At 38.4% G+C, this 23,951-nt stretch overlaps 1 protein-coding gene, 1 non-coding gene and 1 pseudogene across 2 annotated transcripts; all 3 read right to left on the bottom strand.

Annotated features, from left to right (window-relative positions):
• Positions 1–1,983: 1,983 nt before the first annotated feature.
• Positions 1,984–2,560, bottom strand: LOC131781759 (uncharacterized). Its single transcript, XR_010716194.1, has one exon. It is a non-coding gene; the product is annotated as an uncharacterized protein (transcript).
• Positions 2,561–4,079: 1,519 nt separating this feature from the next.
• Positions 4,080–5,505, bottom strand: LOC136278087 (uncharacterized). Its single transcript, XM_066161326.1, has one exon. The coding sequence runs from the start codon at positions 5,342–5,344 to the stop codon at positions 4,601–4,603; it is 744 nt and encodes a 247-aa protein (XP_066017423.1). The 5' UTR covers positions 5,345–5,505; the 3' UTR covers positions 4,080–4,600.
• Positions 5,506–12,020: 6,515 nt separating this feature from the next.
• On the bottom strand, positions 12,021–20,787 carry LOC131781744 (uncharacterized; annotated as a pseudogene).
• Between the last annotated feature and the right edge of the window lie 3,164 nt (positions 20,788–23,951).

Genomic DNA, 23,951 nt, shown 5'->3' with positions numbered 1-23,951 from the left:
GTTGATAATCTGCGGCCGAACTTGCTGAATGAACCGTGGTCGAAAAACCTTCAGATACTTGAGATAAATTCGGTTTCTTTACATTATGCGCTCTCCCTGTTCTTAGTTCACACAAACTGTGGCACATTTTTACTTGCTGGTTTTCAGGCAAGGAACGTTCCAAACATTCACTCTCAATTACTTCGCATGGCCGCCCCGAAAGGCGTGAAAAACCGATACGATTTTTCCTCTTTTGTGAATAAAATCGCGTATCAGGCTTCTGATTGATCATATGGTATTTTTCACAAGTTAGAAAAATCGTATGACCAATGGGATTTTTCCTCATCAATGAAAGACGATTTTATTCAGTGAGTTTGCACTGAGTAAATCTCAGTACTTATATAACAGTTATCACGAATATTTTTAGCTTACAGCAGCTAGTAAAATAAGACTTTCTTTTATATAGATCAATTTAAAATTACAACACTTTTTTCTTCCTATTAAGACCTATCAGCTGGGCCCTAATGACGAAAACCTGCTTGCTGGCTGTAATATTTGTAACCAGTGAGAAGAAATTCCCGGTTCTGTTGTCCAAGAAGTGCATTTATAAAACGTCGGAAAAAGTTGAAGACGACAGGGCCACAGTTCCACGGATCTATCGACAAGCCTCCGACCAGTCGATTGTCGCCTATTTCGATAATAAGCAGGCTTCGTGGATGAGCATCGAGCATAATCCGCGCTTCGGAACTCTCAATGAAGCTTAGCCTAGATATCTTTAAGAAGTAATCGCAAGTAGCCTCGCGCAAATAATTTCAAAAATATACAGTTCCACAAATTTCCCTCCTCACCTCGCGACTTGGGAAATTTTGTGAGAACTTTGGAAATACGTGTGATGATAATCCTTTTAATCTTTAGTAGTTCCACAGTGCGTAGTGTATGCTATGACATTCACTACGTACTGAGGAATATTCGTCTTTTTCCTCCTCCCTCTCTAATAAAGGTGGATTTGCCATGTCGCGTGAGTTTTTCCGTACGTTAAACGTGCGTAAAGTGAGTCACCAATTTCCACTGCCGCGTTAAATCAATATGTTTTAACTTTTCTCTGCATTCTTGCAATTGCAGACGTGCGTAAAATTGTTTCAAGATTTTTTTGTAAAATTGTTCTTCAACGCACACTGACTTGCGTGGACGAAAGTACACTGCAGAAATCTAATTAAGAAGCGTGCTAATGAGTATTGAAAGGAATCTTTTGCCTATCGTGTTATTTTAAAAATCGCCTTGTTTCTTAACATGGAAGACAGATATACCTTAAAATTTCAGAAAAATCGTATGCTGATGTAAGGTTTTAGGTAACAAACTGTGGCATGTTCACAAGCTTGACATCTTTTTCTTCCGGGTGCTTTCTGTTCAGAATATCACACTTCAAACATTTGCTTGAGCTCCATAACTGCCATGAGATCTTGTTCAATATTTTTCCTCCCAGTTCATGTGATGTTTTCTTGTTGCCTATGAATATTTGCTTTTTAATGCAAACGCAACTTTTTTTAAAAAATTTGAAAATCTTTAAGCTTTGTTGAAACATGGATCATGGCTTTGTACTCAATGGCGTAATTCATAACAATCATGCGTATGTAGGTCTATCTCCCGCGGTCAGAAGTAAATCCTTTTCTACGCAAAAAAGGAACGACAAATATGAGATCGTTTTCATCTCATTTAACTTTTAATGTGATTACTCAAATCGAAGCAAAGACAAGCCAAATTTAGCATAGCAACAAGGAAATCATCTTGGTACAACCTATAATTAAAGAACATTTTTGGTGGAGGGTCATTAGTAATTAATATTTTTTCGCATGAATACTTGGGAGTGTAAAAAGCGGTTACGGACTTTCCAAGCTAGGCTCAAGATTACAGCAGTATATAAACCAAATAAAGTGCTATTTTGACGTTAGCTACTATCATAATAACAGAAAATATTGATACTAGCGAAACATAAGCCCTCTTGATTCAATAACGAAATACATGTTGATTCATAAACACCAACAACTTAATAACGACTGAGAGAAGCTTGTTTTGATGTTCAGTCTGTTTGAGCCGTTCGGATTTGTCTCATACATGGTAACCATCGTACCTTGGACGGTGTTCTCGACTCGTGTACAAGTTATTCCCGTCACAATAATCATGTTGTAACTGGCGAGACTTACAACTTCAAAGTCTTGATCCTTGATGTCTTCCAACGACACTGTTTTGTCGACACCGTGTAGTATTTTCGTTTCTCCATTTTTGTATTTCACTGTAGTTGTCAAGTCAACCAAGTGGTCGTCGATTCCTTCCTTCCAACTCTCTTGAACGTGCTTGAACGCGAACCCAGTTTAGTTTGTTTGACAATCACCGGGGAGCGAACTGAGGTGGCTTTGATTGGTGTGTTCTTGGTGATTTTAGGTTTTGAGCTGGACCCTCCAGACCTAGATCTCGATCGACTGGATCTTGAGCCTCTTGAACTACCACCACATCTTCTTGTTTCTGATAATTCTACCATCACCATAAGCACGATGGTAATAAGTAACACTGTAGCGAATCGCATTTGTCTGACAGCAACGACGATTAATACTAGGTTTCGAGTCAGTCCTCTGCCTAACTTTGTGAAAACTGAGTGCGTGTGATGCAGTCTCATCCAAATGAGTGATTACTATTGATAATCATGACATGTGTCAAGCTATTCTACTACTATTGGTTCTTTCTAACGCTTCGAGTTCGAGGGAAGAATAACAACAACGGCCATCGTGTCTGATCGTATAAGTTGTTTTCGAGGAGCAATAAAATGAATTAGAAACTTGCGTTTGTTTTCTGAACTTTTTGACACACAATCTGTGTAAAAGAAAAAAGAGTGAGCCAAATGATAGTGTGCATACTTGAATTATTTGGATTTTTAAATAAACGTTGCCAAAACCGGTCAAAACTTGTGGAGAAATTAAGACGTAGTCTCTTTAAAGCGGTCCAGTGCGTTTCAGGTTGGAAAATCGATTTCTTTCAAACTTTGCCAAGGAATCTACCTTAGTGTAACAGTAATCGAAACCACCTTGGTTTTTGCAAATATAGCAAAATAACTTTTTCCTGAGCGAAAATCGCTTCGGCGCTCTAACGCCAGCTTTTAAAACACCGAATATAAAAATGGCACAAGTTGCCGAGCTCGTTTCCTCACAAAATTCCAGTTTGGGGGTTTTGTTTTGCTTCGCATATTTAGATCAACTCTTCATAAGAACAAACCACATAAATTTGGTTTTTTTAACGGTTTTTTTAATGCAATTTTTTTTTTGACACCTACTTTGACGCTACCGCCATAACCGGAAATATGCAACTTTTTATCTGGGCTTAGCGCCAAAATTCCAACTTCTTTCCCAGGAATTTCTATCCAGACTGACTAAGATAGGGTGGAGGAGCATGAAAATATAAAAACATGTGGCGGTTTTGGCGAACTTCTGGAATAGCCAATGAAAAACTGCGTGCATTTTCGAAAATTCGAAAAAATATTGGATGAAAACCCAAAAAAAACATGGTAGATTTTACTGAGGGGAATCTTTTGCCAGTCGTGTCGCTTTAAAAATCGCCTTGTTTCCAAACATCACTTGTCAAACATTCGATTGAGCTCCATAACTGCCTTATATCGCAACAAATAGCAGATCTCGTTCAATTTTTTTCCTTCCAGTTCACGTGATGTTTTCTTGTTGCCTATAAATAATCGCTTTTTAATTCGAACGCAACGCTTTCTAAAAAATTTAGAAAAATTTAATTACATTAAAAGCTAAGTTTTTTTTTTCGTTTGTCTCACGATGTAGTCACGTGTGAAGTAAATCGCGACGTTTCGACTGCATACTGCTAGGCTTCTTCAGGCGATGAGGTCGACTGGTCATGCGTGACCTTACAAAGCATGATGCTCTGCTGTGATCAGTTGTTTTTTTGACAGCTCCCTCTATGACCAGTCGACCCATCGCCTGAAGAAGACTAGCAGTATGCAGTCGAAACGTCGCGATCTACATCAAACGTGACTACATCGTGAGACAAACGAAAAAAAAAACTTAGCTTTTATTGTTACTCACCACGATGAATAACCACAACCTTTTCTACGAAATTTAATTAGATTATAAGAAATCCTAAGCTTTGTACTCGATGGCGTAATCTATACGTGAATATCGTGCATATGTAAGTCTATCTCCCGCGGTCAAAAGTCAATCCTTTCCTTCACCAAAAGGGAGTCATATGAACTACAATTACGAAATAAAATCGTTTTCATATCAAATAAATTTAATGTGTTTACTAAAATCGAAGCAAAATCAAGCTAAATGCAAATTTAGCATAGCCACATGCAAATCATCATGGTACAACTTATCATCCTACAACATCTTCGGTTGAGGGTCGTTGATAATTGTAAATTTGTCGCATGAATAACCGGAAGTTTTAAAAGAGGTTATTCACTTTCCAAGCCAAGCTCGAGATTTCAGCGGGCTAAAAGCCAATTAAATTGCTCTTTCGACGATAAGTACTATCATTATCACTTTTTCAGGCTCAAATGACTATGAGTCGCGCCTGAACATATTGATACCGGCGAAACATTAGTCCTCTTGATTCAACAAGGTAATGGATGTAAATTCATAAACATTAACAACGTAATAACGACTGAGAGTAGTATGTTGTTGATGTTCAGTTTGTTTGAGCCGTTCGGATTTGTCTCGTACATGATAACCATCGTTCCTTCGATGGTCGTTTCAACCTTTGTACAAGTTGTTCCCGTCACAATAATCAAGTTGTAACGGGCAAGGCTTACAACTTCAAAGTCTTGATCCTTGATGTCTTCCAACGACACTGTTTTGTCGACTCCGTGTAGTGTTTTCGTTTCTCCATTTTTGTACTTCACTGTAGTTGTCAATTCAACCAAGTTGTCGTCGATTCCTTCCTTCAGTGTTTGACTCCCTGCTGATGTATCCAAACACAAATTTCCATTGTCATCCAGCAGCCTTTCTCTCTCATAGGTAACCCTCACTGCTCTCTTCTTCGGGATGGAGACATAACTCCGGTACATTGGATATCCCATCCGATAGACTGGGGCACTGCTGAAAGGGTGGCGGTGCTGCGAGTTGGCAAAGACTACTTTCTTGAACGTGATTGAACGCGAACCATAGTGAGTCTGTGAGACGATCACCGGGGAGCGAACTGAGGTGGCTTTGATTGGCGTGTACTTGGTGATTTTAGGTTTTGAGCTGGACCCTCCAGACCTAGATCGACGGGATCTGCCAATACGTCCTCTTGTTTCTGATAACTCTACCATCATCATAAGAACGATGGCAACAAGCAACACTGTAGCGAATCGCATCTTGTCTAACGGCAATGACGTGTAAAATTGGGTTTCAAGTCAATTCCTCTTCCCAATTTTGTGAAAATTGGGTTCGTGTGATGCAGTCTCGACCACTTACTCTGCATGAGGAAAACCACTATCCACCGTGTTATGTACGTGATGAATTCAGTTACCAAGGTTAATAAGTGTGATTAAGATTAGTACACTCTCAGCAAAATGAGTGATCACTTGGACATCTGTCAATCAGTTCTATTTCGTCAAAGCGGATTTTTGCTTACCTCACGTTCTTTCTAGGCCCTCAACGGAAGAATAACAACAACGACCCTCGTGTCTGATCATATGAGTTGTTTTCGAGGGGCAATAAAATGAATTAAAACTTTGCGTTTGTTTTCTAAACTCTTTGGCACACAAGTTGTGTCAATTGAAGCCAAAATTGAAGGAAACGACGGTAAACTACTTCGCGTTAAGACATCACAGGTCGATTAAAGTATATACACTTGAGCACAGTGAGTCAGTAAAACAATACGCCAGAATCGTATGGGCTTCTCTTGTATGATCTCTTGAAGTTGCCAGGTATGACTGCTTGCCCCACCGATTTTCCCTAACGTTTCAACCTCCTCTGTTTAGCGTAGAAAATTAAAAAGAAAAGTAATTTTCAACTCGTGTTTGAATCTTTAATTTTTTTTTTAACTTTTTCGCTTTTGGCTACTCTTATTTCAACCCAACCATTTTCCACAACTTGTAAACATCATTAAAAAATAATTAGTCAGGGAAATGGAAAATTTGTGGCATAAACACCATGTTTGAAATGCGATATCCATGAAAAGCTAACAGGATTGAGGATTAATTTGCTAATTGCTCCTCTTGGCGATGTTTTGATGAGGTTGGGCTATCAGGGAAAAGAAACTGAGGATTTTAGCAATTAATGACTTTTTTCAAACCTGGAAGCTACCACCGTGAAGGCCATACTTGTAAATCATTCTTATTCTGATGAACTAGTTTTAAGAAGGATAAGATATTTTATTACATAAATTTGAGGCATATGCTGTGCATAAAACTTTAATTTGACTTTAATATTATAGCCAATACGAATCCCTGCACATAATAAAATGTGAGGAGGATCAGAGGAAAAAATAATTTGCTATACATCTGCAAGATTTCCAGTAATTATTTTATTTACATGAATATTAACTGATACTAGGAGATTTAATCTTCAAAGGAAAATAAAATTTGGTTGAAAAATTAGAACTCAGCATAGGCCGGATAAACAAAATTCTTAGAAAAAGAAATGTATACTAAAGAAAAAGCTAAGAAAACTTTTTTACAACACCTGCCTGTCCTGTACGGCATGTAGTAAAGTCATTCAAAGTAGGCATAATCCTGGTTTTATATGTTGAAAACACATGCACACATGCAGATTTCCTCTAAACCTGTAGTTCAAGCCTGCAATGACTTCGAAATTTTAATGCACACCTTAAAAGGAGAACAAATAAATCTCAAGTTTCTATTTATTCAGTTTACATGTTGGTTAGTGAGGTAAAATTGAGTCAAACATTCATACGACGACAGGTTCAAGAAATTTTCACAACCGGCTAATTTTTTAAGGTGTGGTTAGAAGGCAGGCTTTCTTTTCCTCATTTAAAGAAATACTGAGGTTATCATCCTTCCATAAGTTCAGTGGAAAGTGAGATTGATGAGACTGATAGAGACTATGTTATTTAGATAAATATCCAGAGGAGTGAAAAAAATAGGATATGGTCTGCACAACTCTCTTATTTTAATTTTAATTTTCTAACCTTTAAAGTTGAAGCATTTATATTCTTGCTTTGTTCATTATGTGGAGTACGCCAATTAATTAAACTTTCATGCGTCAAAATACAAAAAATGTTCTCTACATCTATGTGCCCTAAACATTACAGGGAAAGAGGCAGGTCAAAGTAAAAACATGAATTAAACTAGGTGGGCCTTCATCAATTTCAATACATACATACATACATACACTTTATTGAGCATCCCTAAAAAGGGCTTTTCAGCATCAATATTAAAAAGAAAATTAAATAGATAAATGAATAAATTAATTACATCACTAATTGATAAAAAAAATTATGTAAAAATTATCTACATGAATAACTAAATGAATATATTAATTACGTCACTAACTGATAAAAAACTATGTAAATAACCTCAGATCTTCAATCCCAACTAAAGGAGGATTCTTTTGCTTTTCCAGATTCCCACCCTTTAAAACTCACTCATCTTGTGACCAATTCCTTATATCAATGTTTACTTTGGGTTTGAGCATTGGTAATGAAAGCTTGAGAGAGAGTATTTAATGCAATCTATATAATAATATGACATGTTACAATGTGGTAACTTACACAGCAAAATTATTTAATCACACAATTCCAAACAAAGGAAGTCAGGTGATTGACTCACCTCAACTTTTGAGAGCGTAGGGTACAGAGAAATAGATATGGTAAACAGTTACAATTAATGTTTGATGAAAGTTTGAAAGCTAAAATTTATACATTACAATCATCAGACCCTATGCATCCTAGCAAAACAGGAAATCATTAATTTTTGTCACTAAGTGGTACTGTGCTCACAATACTTCTACCAACAAAAATTTTATCTCATAGCATATGACTGTGCAGTAATGAAGTAATCAACGAGTTATGACAGGCTAATATATCGAGAGTCTATTAAGTATAGTTTCCTAACATCGTATGGAAAGTTTAAAAAGTGCTTCACTTGTGCCACATATACGGATTTATCGTTCCTAATAACTGATGAAATTCCGAGAGTATGACTCAATTAATTCAAAAGAAAATATTCAAGCACGTTACAGAAATGGTTCACGAATTGTAAATTGATAATGTGTTGACTAAACTTCCCTAAATCATGATGCCGATACAAATTTATCGTTCGTAATCACTTGTGAAATCCCGAGATTGTACCTCAATGAATTTGACAGAAAATATCGAGAAAGGTTACGGAAACGGACTCTCAAAAACGGCACTTGAATTCGAAAACTGTAAACAACAATTATTTACGCTAACCATATACTTACCAGCGTGCTTGAGAGATCCAATTGCCAGGAGCCCATTCAATTACACGATCACAGCTCGGACGCTTCTTGCAAAATGTGATGACTATCAATTTCAGAGACTGAATCTTCAGTTTCCAGCATTAGGTAAAAATTATCGCATAGCAAGCATGTTTGTCATAACCCGAGCAGTAAGTACGCGTCGAGGTGTTGAGCGAAGAGAAAGTGCCTACATGTTTTGTGAGACAAACCATTTCCTGAAGTTCGAACGAATCAGGTAGAAAGCATGAAAACATAGCGCGGAAAAGTACCATGACTATACAATGAAGTTCACTTATCCTGCTGCAGGGCTAACTCCATTTAACCCGTAATTTTGTTTGTACCACATATTTGAGGTCCATAATTTAATTCCCAGATGTTTGACGGGTTCTCACATGACAATATTGTCAAAATCAAATCACCGCGTCAGACTTAATGTTAACGTGAACATCGCTGACTCAGGGCCTCTTCATATGAGCCCGGTTGACCAGGCTGGCCCGGTTTCCGAGATCTTGCCTTAACTCTGAATCCTTTGTAAAATTTTCGATGTGTTCATATGAGAGGGCGGCCTAGCTCGGTTACAGTGATCTCGGTTTTACCAACCGGAATCTCGGTGAGCGGGCTGGAAAAATTTTGCCATATGAACACTTCATCCCGGTTACCGGGATGAATTCTTCGCAATAGCGCATGCGTTAAATGGTCGATGACGTAGCAGCGCAGTTTCATCACTCAACAAGGTGGCCCGAATGGCATCGTTTTTCTTTGTCTGATGAGTTTCCACATCATTAGCAACCCGTTAAACTGCAGTGATACAGCTAAAAGAGTTGCCAAAGCCATGATAGGCGCAAAAGTAATAACTAGGTTACGTTTCGCCATCTTTGTTTTGTTTCTCAAATTTCGCTGTCTACAGTGTCCAATTTACATTATCAACTCACTTAGGCAGTGAATTGGATGGGGTCTTCATCTCTTGACCTCTTTTAACGGGTAGCTATAAATAGAGACTACCCCATGGAAAACAACTTGCATCGTAATGAATATCAGTCGTGCATAGCTTTTCTCACGTGAACGAAACTCGTTTATACAGCGAATTCTGACGTAATAATAATAATAATAATAATAATAATAATAATAATAATAATGGTTTATTAACAGTGTATCCACCCTGTGGCTCTTCACCTGTTAAAACTACACTATAAAAAATTAAAAATTGCAATATACTACAAAAACAAACAAACAAAAAAACAAAACCAAAAAAAAGTATGATATCTACAATATAAGAAGCAATAATATCGGACTATAAAAGGATATTGTATAAAAATGTCACGGAGATTGGTAATGGTAATACAACCTTATATGCAAATTACAAACTATTTACAAATGCTATTTAATAGATAGGCATTTACTTCCCTGCAGTAAACTTTGAAATCGCTACAGTTTCTAATATTTGCCGAAAGGACGTTAAATAACTTGGCAGAAGAGTCTTGAAAGGTGCCCCTCTCCGTTGGTATACTTAATCTTGTTGCTGCTCCTGACTGCAAAGATCGCATATGTTGAACTGTACGTAAGACGGCCAGCTGGGGGAGTGCAAAGCCCGGTGAACAAGTTTTAGAACGCGGAAATCTCTTCGCTGTCTTACTGGTAACCACCCTGTCTTATCAATATCATCAATGTCATTTACATACCTACTCAGGACAAACTAGCAGCCACCAGCTGGACACGTTGTAAACGTTTTAGTTGAAATTTCGGAAAAGGGTAATAGACAGTGTCACAATGGTCAAGTTTGACAGCACCAGTGACTCCACTGGGTGCTTTCTGAGTCTATAACCGGCAATGTTCTTAAGTTTTCTTATTGTTTGCATCGTTCTGTAACAGCTCTTGCACGTTGCTTGCACTTGCTCATCCCAATTAAGATGCTTGTGGAAATGGACACCGGGAAGCTTTCTTACATTTACACATTCTAATGTACTACCTGAGATTGTAAGAGGTGGTCGATTCTCATCCAAACTATGTACATGTGACATCTGGCTTGTGGACAGCAAGATCGTCTTTGTCTTTTTCGAGTTAAGTGTTAGATGGGAGTCATTACATCAGGAGTTCATAGTGTTTAGTGTGGACTTTAGTTCTTGCACACATCTTTGTAGCTCAGGAGCTGGACAGCTTGAGTATATTGTAGTATCGTCAGCGTATTGAAAAGAACCAATCGAGGAAGGGAGATGATCTTGCAGATCGGAAACGTAGAGGTTAAATAAAATTGGTCCGAGGACCGACCCTTGTGGTACACCAAACCTTACGTTCACTGATTCAGACATACGATCATCTATCTGTACGAAATGTTTTTCTTCGCTCCTAGCAAATCGTAGCGCATACGCTCTAGCACTGTATTGGTCGAGTGTCCCTTACGAAAGCCAGAAATTGTATCGCAGAGTACTGATTCAGATTCACAAAAGGTGCTCATCTGCAGCGCGACAAGTTTCTCAAAGACTTTTGATAGTGTGGGGAGATTTGAAATGGGACGAAGGTGTCCCTCACACTTCGGTTGATCGACTTTAGGAATTGGACTAATTCTCACATTTTTCCACGCTTAGGAAAATAGTGCTCCCTGATGCAGTTATTGATAATAGTTGTGAAGGGGCCAGCAATGGATTGAGGCACCATTTTAACGAATTTGACGGGGATACCCTCGGGGCCAGTAGACGTATCAGATCTTAACAATTTCAGATGGAGCACTTCTCGGAGCTTGGAATTAGCAGGGCTATCATCAGGCAGAGATTGAATTAGTTCTTCAGGACAGGAAAGTAAGTCACCACTAACAGGTAAAGTTCTCACGGCAGTACAAGAAAAGAATGAGTTTAACTTATCAGGATCCCGCTGCAAGGGTTACTAGTTAGGTTTCAGTATGCGGTGGATAATACACACCTCCTTCGGTTTATTTGATGATTACGCCTGCCTTGTGAAGGTCTCGCAAGCCCGACGAATAGCTGCCTTTAACTTGTTTGTGACGTCCCGAAAAATTTCCAAGAACTCCTGAGAGCCAGTCTGGTGGCCATCCTTCCTAAATTTATTCCGCAGCTGTTGTAGTGACCGTATTTGGCTGTCCTCCATCCAAGGTGCTGGCAGTCTTGTAACTCACACCCCACGAAGAGAAGCATGTCTCTCGAGACACTCCTTAAACATACCGTCAAAGTATACTAATTGTTCCTCCGGATCATCAGATGAGTAAACAATGTTCGGAGGCAGCGTATCAAAATCACTTATAAATCCTTGCTCATCGAAAGTTTTTATATTCCTGATATATTTGTAGCGCGATTGATACCGATTGACGTCCTACCAAGGGTTGCATGTAAAAAATAAGAGCTTCTCTATTAACTACGGATTAATTGTCATCGGTAATAATGCATAAAACGCAAACAAAATGAAAATTTAGCATGTGGTTACTACCAGCAAAATGGAATTGTCGAATGGCGTGCTGTGAATAATTAACTGTTAAATAACTAATGAATATCAAATTCTGTTTATATACTACTTTGCGAGTCTTAAGAGATGCTATAAACTTGACTGAATACATCTCTCGAATACAACGGACAATCTAGATAAATTGCCCGCTCGATGCTAACTATTAGAGACGAAACATTTTGTTAATACAAACAACGCAATGAAAATTGAAAGGAGGTTGTTATTTTCGTTCAATTGGCTCGAACCGTTTGGATTTGTCATGTACATGGTAATCATCGTACCCTCGATGGTCTTTTCCACCTGTGTACAAGTGGTTGCTGTAACAATCGTGATGTTGCAACTGGCGTGGCATATAACTTTGAAGTCTTGATCCTTGATGTCTTCCAGCGACACTGTTTTGTTGACTTCGAGTAGTGTTTTCGTTTCTCCATTTTTGTACTTCACTGTAGTATTCAAGTCAACCAAGTTGTCGTCAATTCCTTCCTTCACTGTTTGACTTCCTGTTGATGAGCCCAAACACAAATCTTCTTTGTCATACAGCAGCCTTTCTCTCTCATAGGTCACCCTTACAGCTCTTTCCTCTGGGATTGACACATAACTCCGGTACATTGGATATCCCTGCCGATATAGACTGGAGCGTTCCTGAACGCTTAGCGGTGCATTGTGTGGGCAAAGACAACTTTCATGAACGTCCTTAAACGCGAACCTGGTTGAGTTTGTGAGACGATCACTGGAGAGCGAGCTGAAGTAGCAGTGATTTTTGTGTATTTGGTGATTTTAGGTTTTGAGCTTGATCCTCCAGAGCTACCTCTCGTTCTACTGGTTCTGGAGCTTCTAAAACCTCCCTCTTGTTTCGGATAATTCCACCATCGCGATAAGAACGATGGTGACAAGGAATACCGTGCTTAATCGCATCTTTGTGGAATTTGGGAAAAAGTCAGTTCTTCTTCGATCTCTCCATCACTTATGTGCATCTTAGGTGCGTGGGCGCAGGAAAAATAAATGTTCCGTGGAGTGCGTAGGCGGTGACGTATTCAACAGTTGAGCTCAAATCCTAAAAGCTGCTTTCTTCCCCAAACAAGATTTGACAAATCATGCCTGAAACAAGTAAAAGACATGTATAATTTCATGTAGTAGCCCAGTCAGTTGTTACGGCTTGTGCCGCAAAGAAAGGCTTAATTAGCCAACGTGAAAATTTGGCCAAAATGATGGATTGAAAGCTCACCTCTTTGACATATTAACTCCACAACTTCTTCTTTTAACATGTTGCAGACTTCAGCGGTTTATTAGAACATCTGCGATATCAAAACGTTTATCAACTGAAATGTTTTTTAAAACGTTTTGCTCTATATTCGTGTCAAGATAAAATGGTTACTAACAGAGTCAATGATTACAGCACTTCAACAAAAGTTAACAAATACATGGATTGGTTCAATGATAAAAATTAGTCATAAGTAACCGTTGAGCATTGAAAGTTTTTACATGATAAAAAGAACATAGATTGAACAATTTTAACTTGGTTTGAACAGTTTCGATTGAAGCCCCCCTTGCGTAAAAATTCCAGCTTTACTCCGAAATCTCACAACCAATAAGTTCAAGAATAGCATGTTGACATTCCTGATATATATAAAGAGGTGAGTTAGCAAGGAATTGGAGCATGGATATACCTATATGATAATAAATAGCTGATACATTTAATAAATTCTTTCAAAGTGTATTTATAAAAAGATCTGGAGATATCAATTACAAGATTGTTATACCTTTCACTGAGGGCATGATCGATGATTTTACATGTTCAGTGGCTCATGTTTATAAAGTCCTTTGTACCATTAATGTAAACAAAGTGAATAGTCCCGATGCAATTTCACCTAGAATCCTGAAGGAATGAGCTGCTAAGTTTGCACCATCATAATAATACCAATGCGTCTGAAAATCTGCCAATGTTGTTCCAATCCATAAATCTGGTGAACGCCCTTTGGCTGAAAATTATCGACCAGTTTTTGCCTGACAAGTATGTTGGCGAAGTCTCTGGAGCGTATCATCCATAAACATATCATGAAGTTCTTGACTCATCATATTCTGCTGAGTGACAGCCAGCATGCTTTTAGAGAAGCTCGTTCATGAGTCACTCAACTTCTTCAGCTGCTACACTCATGGTTCAGTTCTCTCGAGAAAGGTAATTCAGTCAATGTGATCTTCCTGGATTTTGCAAAAGCCTTCGACAGGGTCTCTCATTATCACTTATTTTATAAGCTGCAATGTGATGGCAATCGCATTCGGTTGCTTTCCTGGTTTCATGACTATCTGTCAGACCGTACACAAAGAGTCATTACTGGAGGTTATTCATCAGATTGGATGGAGGTGTCCTCAGGTGTTCCTCAAGGGAGTATACTGGGGCCACTTCTTTTCCTCCTGTACATAAATTACTTTCCCCTAAGTGTTAGCTGCAGCACGGAGCTTTTTGCAGATGACGGTGTAATCTATCGTAAGATCAAGTCTGAAGATGATTGTGTTGAACTTCAAGATGACCTCGTCTGCCGCTTCCTGGTGTGATTTGTTGAAAAGTGTAAATCTTTACACGTTTCGAGGTCTAAAGTCCTGTAGTTCATCAGTATGTGATAAATTACAAAAGTCTTTCGGCTATTTATGATCATAAGCACTTAGGCATTTGGATTGAATCTTCACTGAAGTGGGACTCCCATATCAACTGTATCGTGGGTAAAGCAAATCGAGTGTTGGGTCTAATAAGGAAAACATTTGGGTCCAAAGATTTTGTGGCAATAAAAACGGCTTTTAAAGTTTTTGTTCGTCCCATTTTGGAATATGCCTGCCATGTTTGGAACGCATATTTGTCAAACGCATTCACAGTATTGAATCCATCCAGCGTTTTGCCACTCGTTCGATATTTGGATAAACCTTACTCTGATAGGCTTACCGGACTTAACTGATCAACATTGTAGCTCAGAAGTAAATACCTTTTTTGGTGCAGCTTTACAAGATAATTCATGGCTATTCTGTTGTGGACTTTACCAGATATGTGGAATTGACTGGCCCGACAAGAACTAGAAGTAACCATGACTAGAGCTGTCAGGACTAACTGTTTTAACTTTTCATTTTTTAACCAGTGATGACTGGAACTCTTTACCTAATTTTGTTATGTCAGCTTCCAGTTTGAATTCCTTTAAAACTCGATTAGTGAATTATCTTCGTAGATAGTTTTATTTTGTTATCTCGAAATGAGATTTATTCAGATTTCACTTTTTGTTTATTGTTTAGTTGTTTCTCTAGTTTCTTCTTTCTCATACAACGTATACTTATTTATATTAGCCTTGGAGAGAAATTTTTATATGGGAGTTCAGTTTCCCCCAATGGCTTTCCTTTACCTACTTATTAACATTAATTAATATTATATGGTTATTATACTATACTTTATTATTTGTGTTGATTAAATCGAAAGAGAAAGCAAGATTGGGAATATCATCGTTATTGGCTTGGTACTGGTCAAAATAATAAAAAAACGATGATGATTATTTTTAGCGGTTGTATTATAACTTTTATTACTATTTCCATTGCTATTTCCGCTGTTCTTGGAACTGTTACTGACTTTGATGAATCAACAAGTAATGTTTGTAAAGTTTATTTCCTTCAAATAATTTTCATATAGCATCACTTTAAGATGGGTAAACCAAGGTACACTGAGGAAAAATCTGTATTGCGGGGCATTTCCCCAAAGTGCATCCGCTTTTAAACTCGAATAAGAGGCCTTTCCTCTCATTTGATCAGAAATAAAGATATTTCTGGGAATTATTAAGACCTTGGACTGAGCAGCTAAGTCGTGAAGTAGACCGCATTACTTTGTTTCTCTGTTCGAGGTTTCGTCATGGAAAATAACTTAACCGTCATGAATATCGATCGTGCATGTGTTTTGTCACGCGTGCACATCGTGTTTTCCCAGTCTTTATTGGGAAAAGTTTAAATTCCTACGTGAATGGTACTTGAAAATGAAAACCCTTTCACCGACTAGAAGCCTCAATTCCAATATGATTAAAAAAGCCAAACTGTACTTTCAAAATAGTTTGTTCGACAAAAAAGATTACTAGGCCCGTGCAAAGAAATTTGGCTTAGTTTGACAATGAAGACTTTCTAGCGAAGTGTTTTTTGCTATGAATCGGAGTCGAGCACTTTTAGTCTTTTGTACATTTTTGTGGATTTTTTCTCTGATAGCATCTGGAGTGGCAAAGGTCGGTGATTGATTAAGGCTGCTGATAGAGATGTTGAATTGACCACCTTAAATAACACCGCCTGTTAAGGGCGACGTTGCTTGCTGGCCATGTTGATAATCTGCGGCCGAATTAGCTGAATGAACTGTGGTCGAAAAACGTTCACAAACTTGAGATATGTTCGGTTTCTCTCCATCATGCGCTCTCCCTGTTCTTAGTTCACACAAACTGTGGAACATTTTTACCTGCTGATTTTCAGGCAGGCAAGGAACGTTCCAAACATTCAGTCTCAATTATTTCGCATGGCCGCCCCGAAAGGCGGGAAAAACCGACACGATTTTTCTCTTTTGTGAATAAAATATCAGGCGTATCAGGCTTCTGATCGATCATACGGTAATTTTCATAAGTTACAAAAATCGTATGACCAAGGGAATTTTTCCTCATCAAAGAGAAACGATTTTTATTTTGCGGGTTTGAACTGAGTAAATCTCAGTACTTATATAACAATTATCACGAACTAATATTTTTAGTTTACAGCAGCTAGTAAAATAATACTTTCTTTTATATAGATCAATTTAAGATTACAACACTTTTTCTCCTATTTAGATCCATGGGCCCTAATGACGAGCACCTGCCATAATATTTGTAACCAGTGAGAAGAAATTCCCGGTACTATTGTCCAAGAAGTGAATTTATAAAACGACGGACAAAGTTGAAGACGACAGGGCCACAGTTCCTCGGTTCTATCGACAAGCCTCCGACCAGTCGATTGTCGCCTATTTCGATAATAAGCAGGCTTCGTGGAAGAGCATCGAGCATAATCCGCGCTTCAGAATACTCTTCTGGAAGCTTGGCCTAGATATCATTAAGAAGTAATCGCAAGTAGCCTCGCGCAAATAATTTCACAAATATACCAAAGTTCCGTAAGTTTCCCTCCTCACTTCGCGACTTGGGAAATTTTGTGAGAACTTTGGAAATACGTGTCATGATAATCCTTATAATCTTTAGTAGTTCCTCAGTGCGTATTGTATGCTATTACAAACACTACGCACTGAGGAATATTCGTCTTTTTCCTCCTCCCTCTCTAATAAAGGTGGATTTCCGGTGTCACGTGAGTTTTTCCGTACGTTAAACGTGCGTAAAGTGCGTCAGAAATTTCCACTGCCGCGTTAAAATATATATGTTTAACTTTTCTCTGTATTCTTGCGATTGCAGACGTGCGTAAAATTGCTTTCAAGATTTTTTTGTAAAATTGCTTTTTCAACGTACGCTGACTTGCCCTAAAAGAAAGATCAGTACAAGGAACGACAGCATGAGTATTCTGCATGAGCGACAAGAAGATAACTCTAATGTTAGAGAAGACCAATTTTTAGCGCTCTGCACAATTTTGAGTTTACCCCTGGCGGACTTTGAATGTGGAAGGCCCTTATATTTGGAGCTGGTAAGCTGATTGCATGGAATGACATGATACTTTGTCCATAAGAAGCTACCTGCCTCAGCAAGGAAAACCATTTTTCGAAATCTCAGTACGAGAGATGTATAAGACGACCTCTTACCATGGGAGAGCTGACGATGTCAGTGGCACCTTCGAATGTCTCCATTCCCAGTGCTCAAAGGAATTCCTTAGTCGTGCAGAGCTGGAAACTCATCTAAGTATGACGGCAAGTCACAGCCCAGTGAAGACAGTACAGAGGGGCGTGTATGACCAGTTACGAATCGATTGGCTTCAGCGTTTCCAGAACATTTCGCTGGATTTCAAAGGAAAGTCTCGCCTCCAGAAAGAAGTTCAAACTGAAACCACAACCGAAGTAGACTCACTCCAAATGGGTTGGGCACTACACAAAGCCAAAGGCAGACAAACACGCTTTTTCTGAGAAAGTCCGTGGGTACATACAAAAAAAAAATTTGACATTGGTCAAAAAACTGGAAGGAAGGAAGATCTTGCACAAGTAGCTAATGATATGTGCAATGCTCGCAATACCGACAACATAAATGTTAAGTAGAATGAAATGACTTTCAAAGCTTCAAATTCAGAGATTTTTTTCGCGACTCTCTCTGCGGAGAGAAAGCAAACAGATGGCAAGGAAACCTCCAGCGGTGACGACGAGCCTGATGAGAATGAAGAGCTAGCTGAAGAGTATGCCTCGCTAACAGATGAACAAATGCTCGAGAAAGCCAATGTAACCATAGAGTCTGAAATTAGTGTCAAGCATCCATTGATGTATGATGTCTACAACCTTTGCTAAATGGCATTTGAAAACAGACTTTCATTTTTCAAGGTTAAGATGCTCGGAGAAATATGCAAGCGTTCTGAAATCCCATCTAACTTAAGAGATACCAAATCAAGTTTGGTCAATAGTGACATTTGTGACGGTTTGGATTATTTGGATTCTGGATTATGCGTAGCAGACCTTACAGAAGGAACAGTCGGATGAAGTGAGCAAAATATGAAGACTTGAAAATATTTACATTTATTTGAGCTTTCTGAAACGCCAGGACCGAAAAAGGATACTGAATAAAATAATTATGTCCTTCTTCTTTGAGATGGGGTTTGGGACTGCCTAAGGTTGTGTGAAAAAAAAATTAATTCATAGAAAACTCATCCGTGCACTTTCAGGCGCGGGAACGAATTGCAGGAAAAAGAAAAACCAAGTCACGTCTACTCTTTAGTCTTTGGAACTATTCTACTTGGTTGATTTGCTACGTGTTCTGGCCAAATCTTTAATAGTAAACGACTATTTGGAAACTTGTGGTTTATCAAGAATGGACTTCCATAACATAGTTCAGTATGCCAGTGGTTAATACTAACAAACCTGACGTTGAGTAACGCATGAGTTAAGTTGCCGAGTTATCAGCACTACTTTGCGACCTGACGGCGGTACACAGAAGTCTTATCGTCTTAGAAAAAAATTTACCATTTTTTGGGGGGGTTTTTATCCAATATTTCATTTCTGGCGACTTTGTGATGTTTCATAAATTTAGGAGAAAGGACCTTAAGATAAATTAGTTCACTTGGTCAAACATTATTTGATTTCATGTCAAATACATCAACTGGAAAGGACTTCACTTTAAGTACCACGAATACGAAAACTTCGACTTTGAAACTTGACACTGTTAGCGAGGCATACTCTTCAGCTAGCTCTTCATTCTCATCAGGCTCGTCGTCAGTGTTATTCTGAATAAACCTGAACCTGTCATAGCTATCCTGCCTCTGAAGTTTTTTCCCCTTCCATATTAATTGAGTGGTAGTCAAAACAATGGGTCACCTAAAGCCAAGAGTCGACTTTCGACGGCTGTATTTTTCTAGATGAAGATGAAGATTTTTCTTTACTTAATGATGTTTTATCCTATTGCGAGTCTTAAAAAAGCTTTTATGGACTCAAATCACTCGTCAAACATATAAGTTTCGTTTATTTTTTAGACTGCTCCATATGCATTGTCAGGTCGAATTTTCGAAAATGCACGCAATTTGTTGGCCAGCTATTCTAGAAGTTCGCCGAAACCACAACATGTTTTTATATTTCCATGCTCTTCTCCCCTATTTTAGTCAGTCTGGATAGAAATATCCTGAGAAAGAAGTTGGAATTTTGCGCTGAGCCGAGATGAAAAGTTGCATATTTTCGGTCATGGCGGTAGCGTCAAAGAAAGTGTCAAAAAAAAGATTTGCAGTGAAAAAATACTGTTAAAAAAACCAAATTTATGTGGTTTGTTCTCATAAAGGGTTGATCTAAATATGCGAAGCAAAACAAAACCCTCGAACTGGAATTTTATGAAAAGACGAGCTTGGAAATATGTGTCATATTTGATATTCGGTGTTGTTAAAAGCTGGCGTTTGAGCGCTGTAGCAATTTTTGCGCGGGAAAAAATTATTTTGCTATATTTAAAAAAACCAAGGTGGTTCGATTACTTAAAGACTAAGGGAGATTCCTAGGCAACGTTTGAAAGAAATCGATTTTTCGACCCGAAACACACCGGACCGCTTTTAGAGAGACTGCGTCTTAAAGGTTAATCGATGTTGCTAAAAACGGAGAAAGGCGAGTAGAAGCTAAGAACACCGCTGACCAACTTTGATCTTACGGCAAAACGTAAAATGATTGGTAACGAGCAATATATGCGCAAGTGATATGATAGAGCTCGCATGATATTTCACTACACACTTCGTTGTAATGAAATAATCAAATTCGCTTAAGAAGCTCAAAAATAAAATTTACTTTCCTCTCGCTCGATTATCACATAAAGTCTCCAAAGATGTCATTAAGAGGCTCCGAAGACTTCGAGCTGAGAAGCTTCGTAATTATTTGAATAAAAGAGGGAAGCTTCGAAAGAAACTGCGGTGCTGCATTACTGGGGTGAGGGGGGACGGCGGGGGGAGGGGGGGGGGTATAACGAGATAATTAGGTTTTATCAACGGAGATAATGATGATGCAAATTTGCCACCGTAAAGAGTTTGCACAAGAATGCTCAAAAGCAGACTTTTCGAGCATTATCCCCTCGTTTGTTTATGTTTGGAATGTCAGCTTTGCTAGTACTTTTTAGTATCTTTTGCTCTGGTTTGATTTTATCAACCGACCCTTCTTTAATTATTATTACTTTCGTTCTATTGGTTCTGGAACTTCTAAAACCTCCAGTCTCCCTCTTGTTTCGGATAATTCCACCATCGCGATAAGAACGATGGTGACAAGAAACACCGTGGTTGATCGCATCTTTGTGAGATTCGGGAAAACGTCAGCTCTTCTTCGATCTCTCCAATACTTATATGCAAGTTTGGTGTGTGGACCCAGGAAAATAACTGTTCCGTGAAGTGCGTAGGCGGTGACGCATTCAACAGGTGGGTTCAAATCCTAAGAGCTGCTTTCTTCCGCAAACAAGATTTGACAAATCATGCTTGAAACAAGTAAAAGACATGTATAATATGATGTAGCAGCCCAGTCAGTTGTTATGGCTTGTGCCACAAAGAAAGGTTTTATTAGCCAACGTGAAAATTAGGCTAATATTGAAAGCTCACCTCGTCGACATATTAACTCCACAACGTCTTCTTTTAACATACAGCAGACTTCAGCGGTTCATCGGAATGTCTGCGATATTAAAAAGTTTATCAACTGAAATGGTTTTTGAGACGTTTTGCTCTATATTTGCGTCAAGATAAAATGTTTACTAACAAAGTCAATGATTACAGCACTTCAACAAAAGTTAAGAAATGAATGGACTGATTTAATCATAAATTAATCAAGCATCGGAAGTTTCTACTTAGATTGAACAGTTTCGATTTTGAAGCCCCCCTTGCGTACAAATTCCATCTTAACTCCGAAATCTTACAACCAATAAGTTCAAGGCTAGCATGCCGACATTCCTGTTAGATATAAAGAAGTGAGTTAGCAAGGAACTTGAGCGTGGATAAACCTATGATAATAAACTAGCTGAAACGCTGGAGCTGAATACATGTAATACGTACCAGAAAAGTACTAAACTGATGATCATCTGTTCAAGTTGGTGTCATACAGTTGACAAGACAAGACCTGCAGAAAGATAATCCAATTTCTTTGAATCTGTAGGAATTTTAAGATAAAGAATTTCTTTCGATTTAGTAAGGCTATTGAGACCGGACTAATTTCAAATGCAAATTTTTGTAATTCTACTGTATTGGCCCTGAACTAAGGATAAAGACGACTGTAATTCTCTCACGTTCTATAAATCTTGACAGATATCCAAAATGAAAATACAACATTTACAGTGTAAACTTAGTAATAACCTGTTTTTGTGGGATAAACCTTAGCAGAAATAACGTAACAGATATCGAAGATCAATTGCGTACTTTTTAATTTGCTTGCGTAAGCTAATGAGCATAATAAATTAACTGTCTTTGCATACAAATTTCGTATTCCCGCCGCTTATGCATAACACTATCATAGTGCCAGAGACAATGATGTTTGCTCACTCATGTAGTGCTGCAGCATATTTTCAATTGTTCACCTTCCACATACGCCTGTGCACTTTCCTGCATTACTCAATAGAAGGAGCTTACAGTCAAAGTCATTTAAAATGCTACACTGGCAATAATTGAGTCTATGTGCAGTAAAGACGCATGAAGTGTGATAATATTCACATTGAAATGAAACTTTACTCGGAAAAATATTTATATTTTTCCCAATTACATAAATGGCACTAACATTTTGAACAGGTAGTAGTTAATGGTCATAAATGAAGAATGAATCTAACTTTACACACAAAACACCCAAAACCTCCAATAGGAGGCCTTAACATCCAATTACCTCTCTTCCCATTTGATCACAAAGAAAGATCTACAAAGTTATTTTTGGGAGTTATGTAGACCTTGGACTGAGCAGCTACCTAGTGAAGTAGACCGCATTACTTTGTTTTCCTGTTCGAGGTTCCGTCATGGAAAATAACTTAAACGTCATGAATATCAATCATGCATGTGTTTGTCACGCGCGCACATCGTGTTTTCCCGGTCTTTATTGGGAAAATTTTAAATTCCTACGTAAATGGTACTTGAAAAATGAAAACCCTTTCACCGACTATGAATTAAATGCCACTGGTAACATGACATTTCACCAAAAACAACTGGAATATTTTTATAATAATTACATGTAAATCGTGTCCTATTACACCACCAGTCTGTGCGAAAAAAAAGCCCCTATTAAGATCTATCAGTTGGGCCCTAATGACGAGCACCTGCTTGCAGGCCATAATATTTGTAACCAGTGAGAAGAAATTCCCGACACTGTTGTCTGTTGTCTAAGTTGAAGACGATAGGGCTACAGCTCCTCGTTCTATCGACAAGCCTCTGACCAGTAGATTGTCGCCTATTTCGATAATGAGCAGGCTTCGTGGAAGAGCATCGAGCATAATCCGCGCTTCGGAATACTCTCTAGGAAGCTTGGCCTAATGTCATTAAGAATTAATCGCAAGTAGCCTCGCGCAAATAATTTCACAAATATACCAAAGTTCCACAAATTTCCCTCCTCACTTCGCGATTCGGGAAATTTTGTGAGAACTTTGGAAATACTTGTGATGATAATCCTTTTAATCTTTAGTAGTTCCTCAGTGCGTATTGTATGCTACTACATTCACTACGCGCTGAGGAATGTTCGTCTTTTTCCTCCGCCCTCTCTAATAAAGGTGGATTTGCAGTGTCGCGTGAGTTTTTCCGTACGTTAAACGTGCGTAAAGTGCCTCAGCAATTTCACTGCCACGTTAAAATCAATATGCGTAACTTTTCTCTGTATTCATGCGATTGCAGCCGTGCGTAAAATTGCTTTCAAGATTTTTTTGTAAAATTGTTTTTCAACGCACGCTGACTTGCGTGGACTAAAGTACGACAGCAGAAATTCACTATAAAAGCGTGCTAATGAGTATTAAGAGGAATCTTTTGCCTGTTGTGTTATTTTAAAAATCGCCTTGTTTCTTGACGTGGAAGACAGATGTACCTCAAATTTTCAGAAAATTCATAAGCTGGTGTAGGAGTTTAGGTAACAAATTTTGGCATGTTCACAATCTTGACATTTTTTTCCGGGTGCTTTCTGTTCAGAATATCACGCGGCAAACATTCGCTTGAGCTCCATAACTGCCTTGTTTCGCAACAAAATATCAGATCTTAATCAATTTTTTCCTTCCAGTTCGCGCGAAGTTTTCTTGCTACCTATGGATATCCGCTCTTTGATGCGAACGCAATACTTTTTAAAAAATTTGGAAATTTTAAAGCTTTGTTGAAACATGGATCATCTCTTTGCACTCGATGGCATAATCCACAACAATCGTGCCAATGTAAGTCAATCTCCCGCGGTCAGAAGTCAATCCTATACTACGCAAAAAGGGAATCAATATGAACGACAAATACCAAATGAGA

The sequence above is a fragment of the Pocillopora verrucosa genome, chromosome 14 (assembly GCF_036669915.1).
Source record: "Pocillopora verrucosa isolate sample1 chromosome 14, ASM3666991v2, whole genome shotgun sequence".
In the NCBI taxonomy this organism is placed as follows: Eukaryota; Metazoa; Cnidaria; class Anthozoa; order Scleractinia; family Pocilloporidae; genus Pocillopora; species Pocillopora verrucosa.
Note: the sequence above shows the minus strand (reverse complement) of the source record. Positions and strands in the feature narration are given on the sequence as shown.

Bases quoted from the DNA above. Each gene is read 5' to 3' on its own strand.
- LOC136278087 (XM_066161326.1), bottom strand. From the start codon at position 5,344: ATGCGATTCGCTACAGTGTTGCTTGTTGCCATCGTTCTTATGATGATG.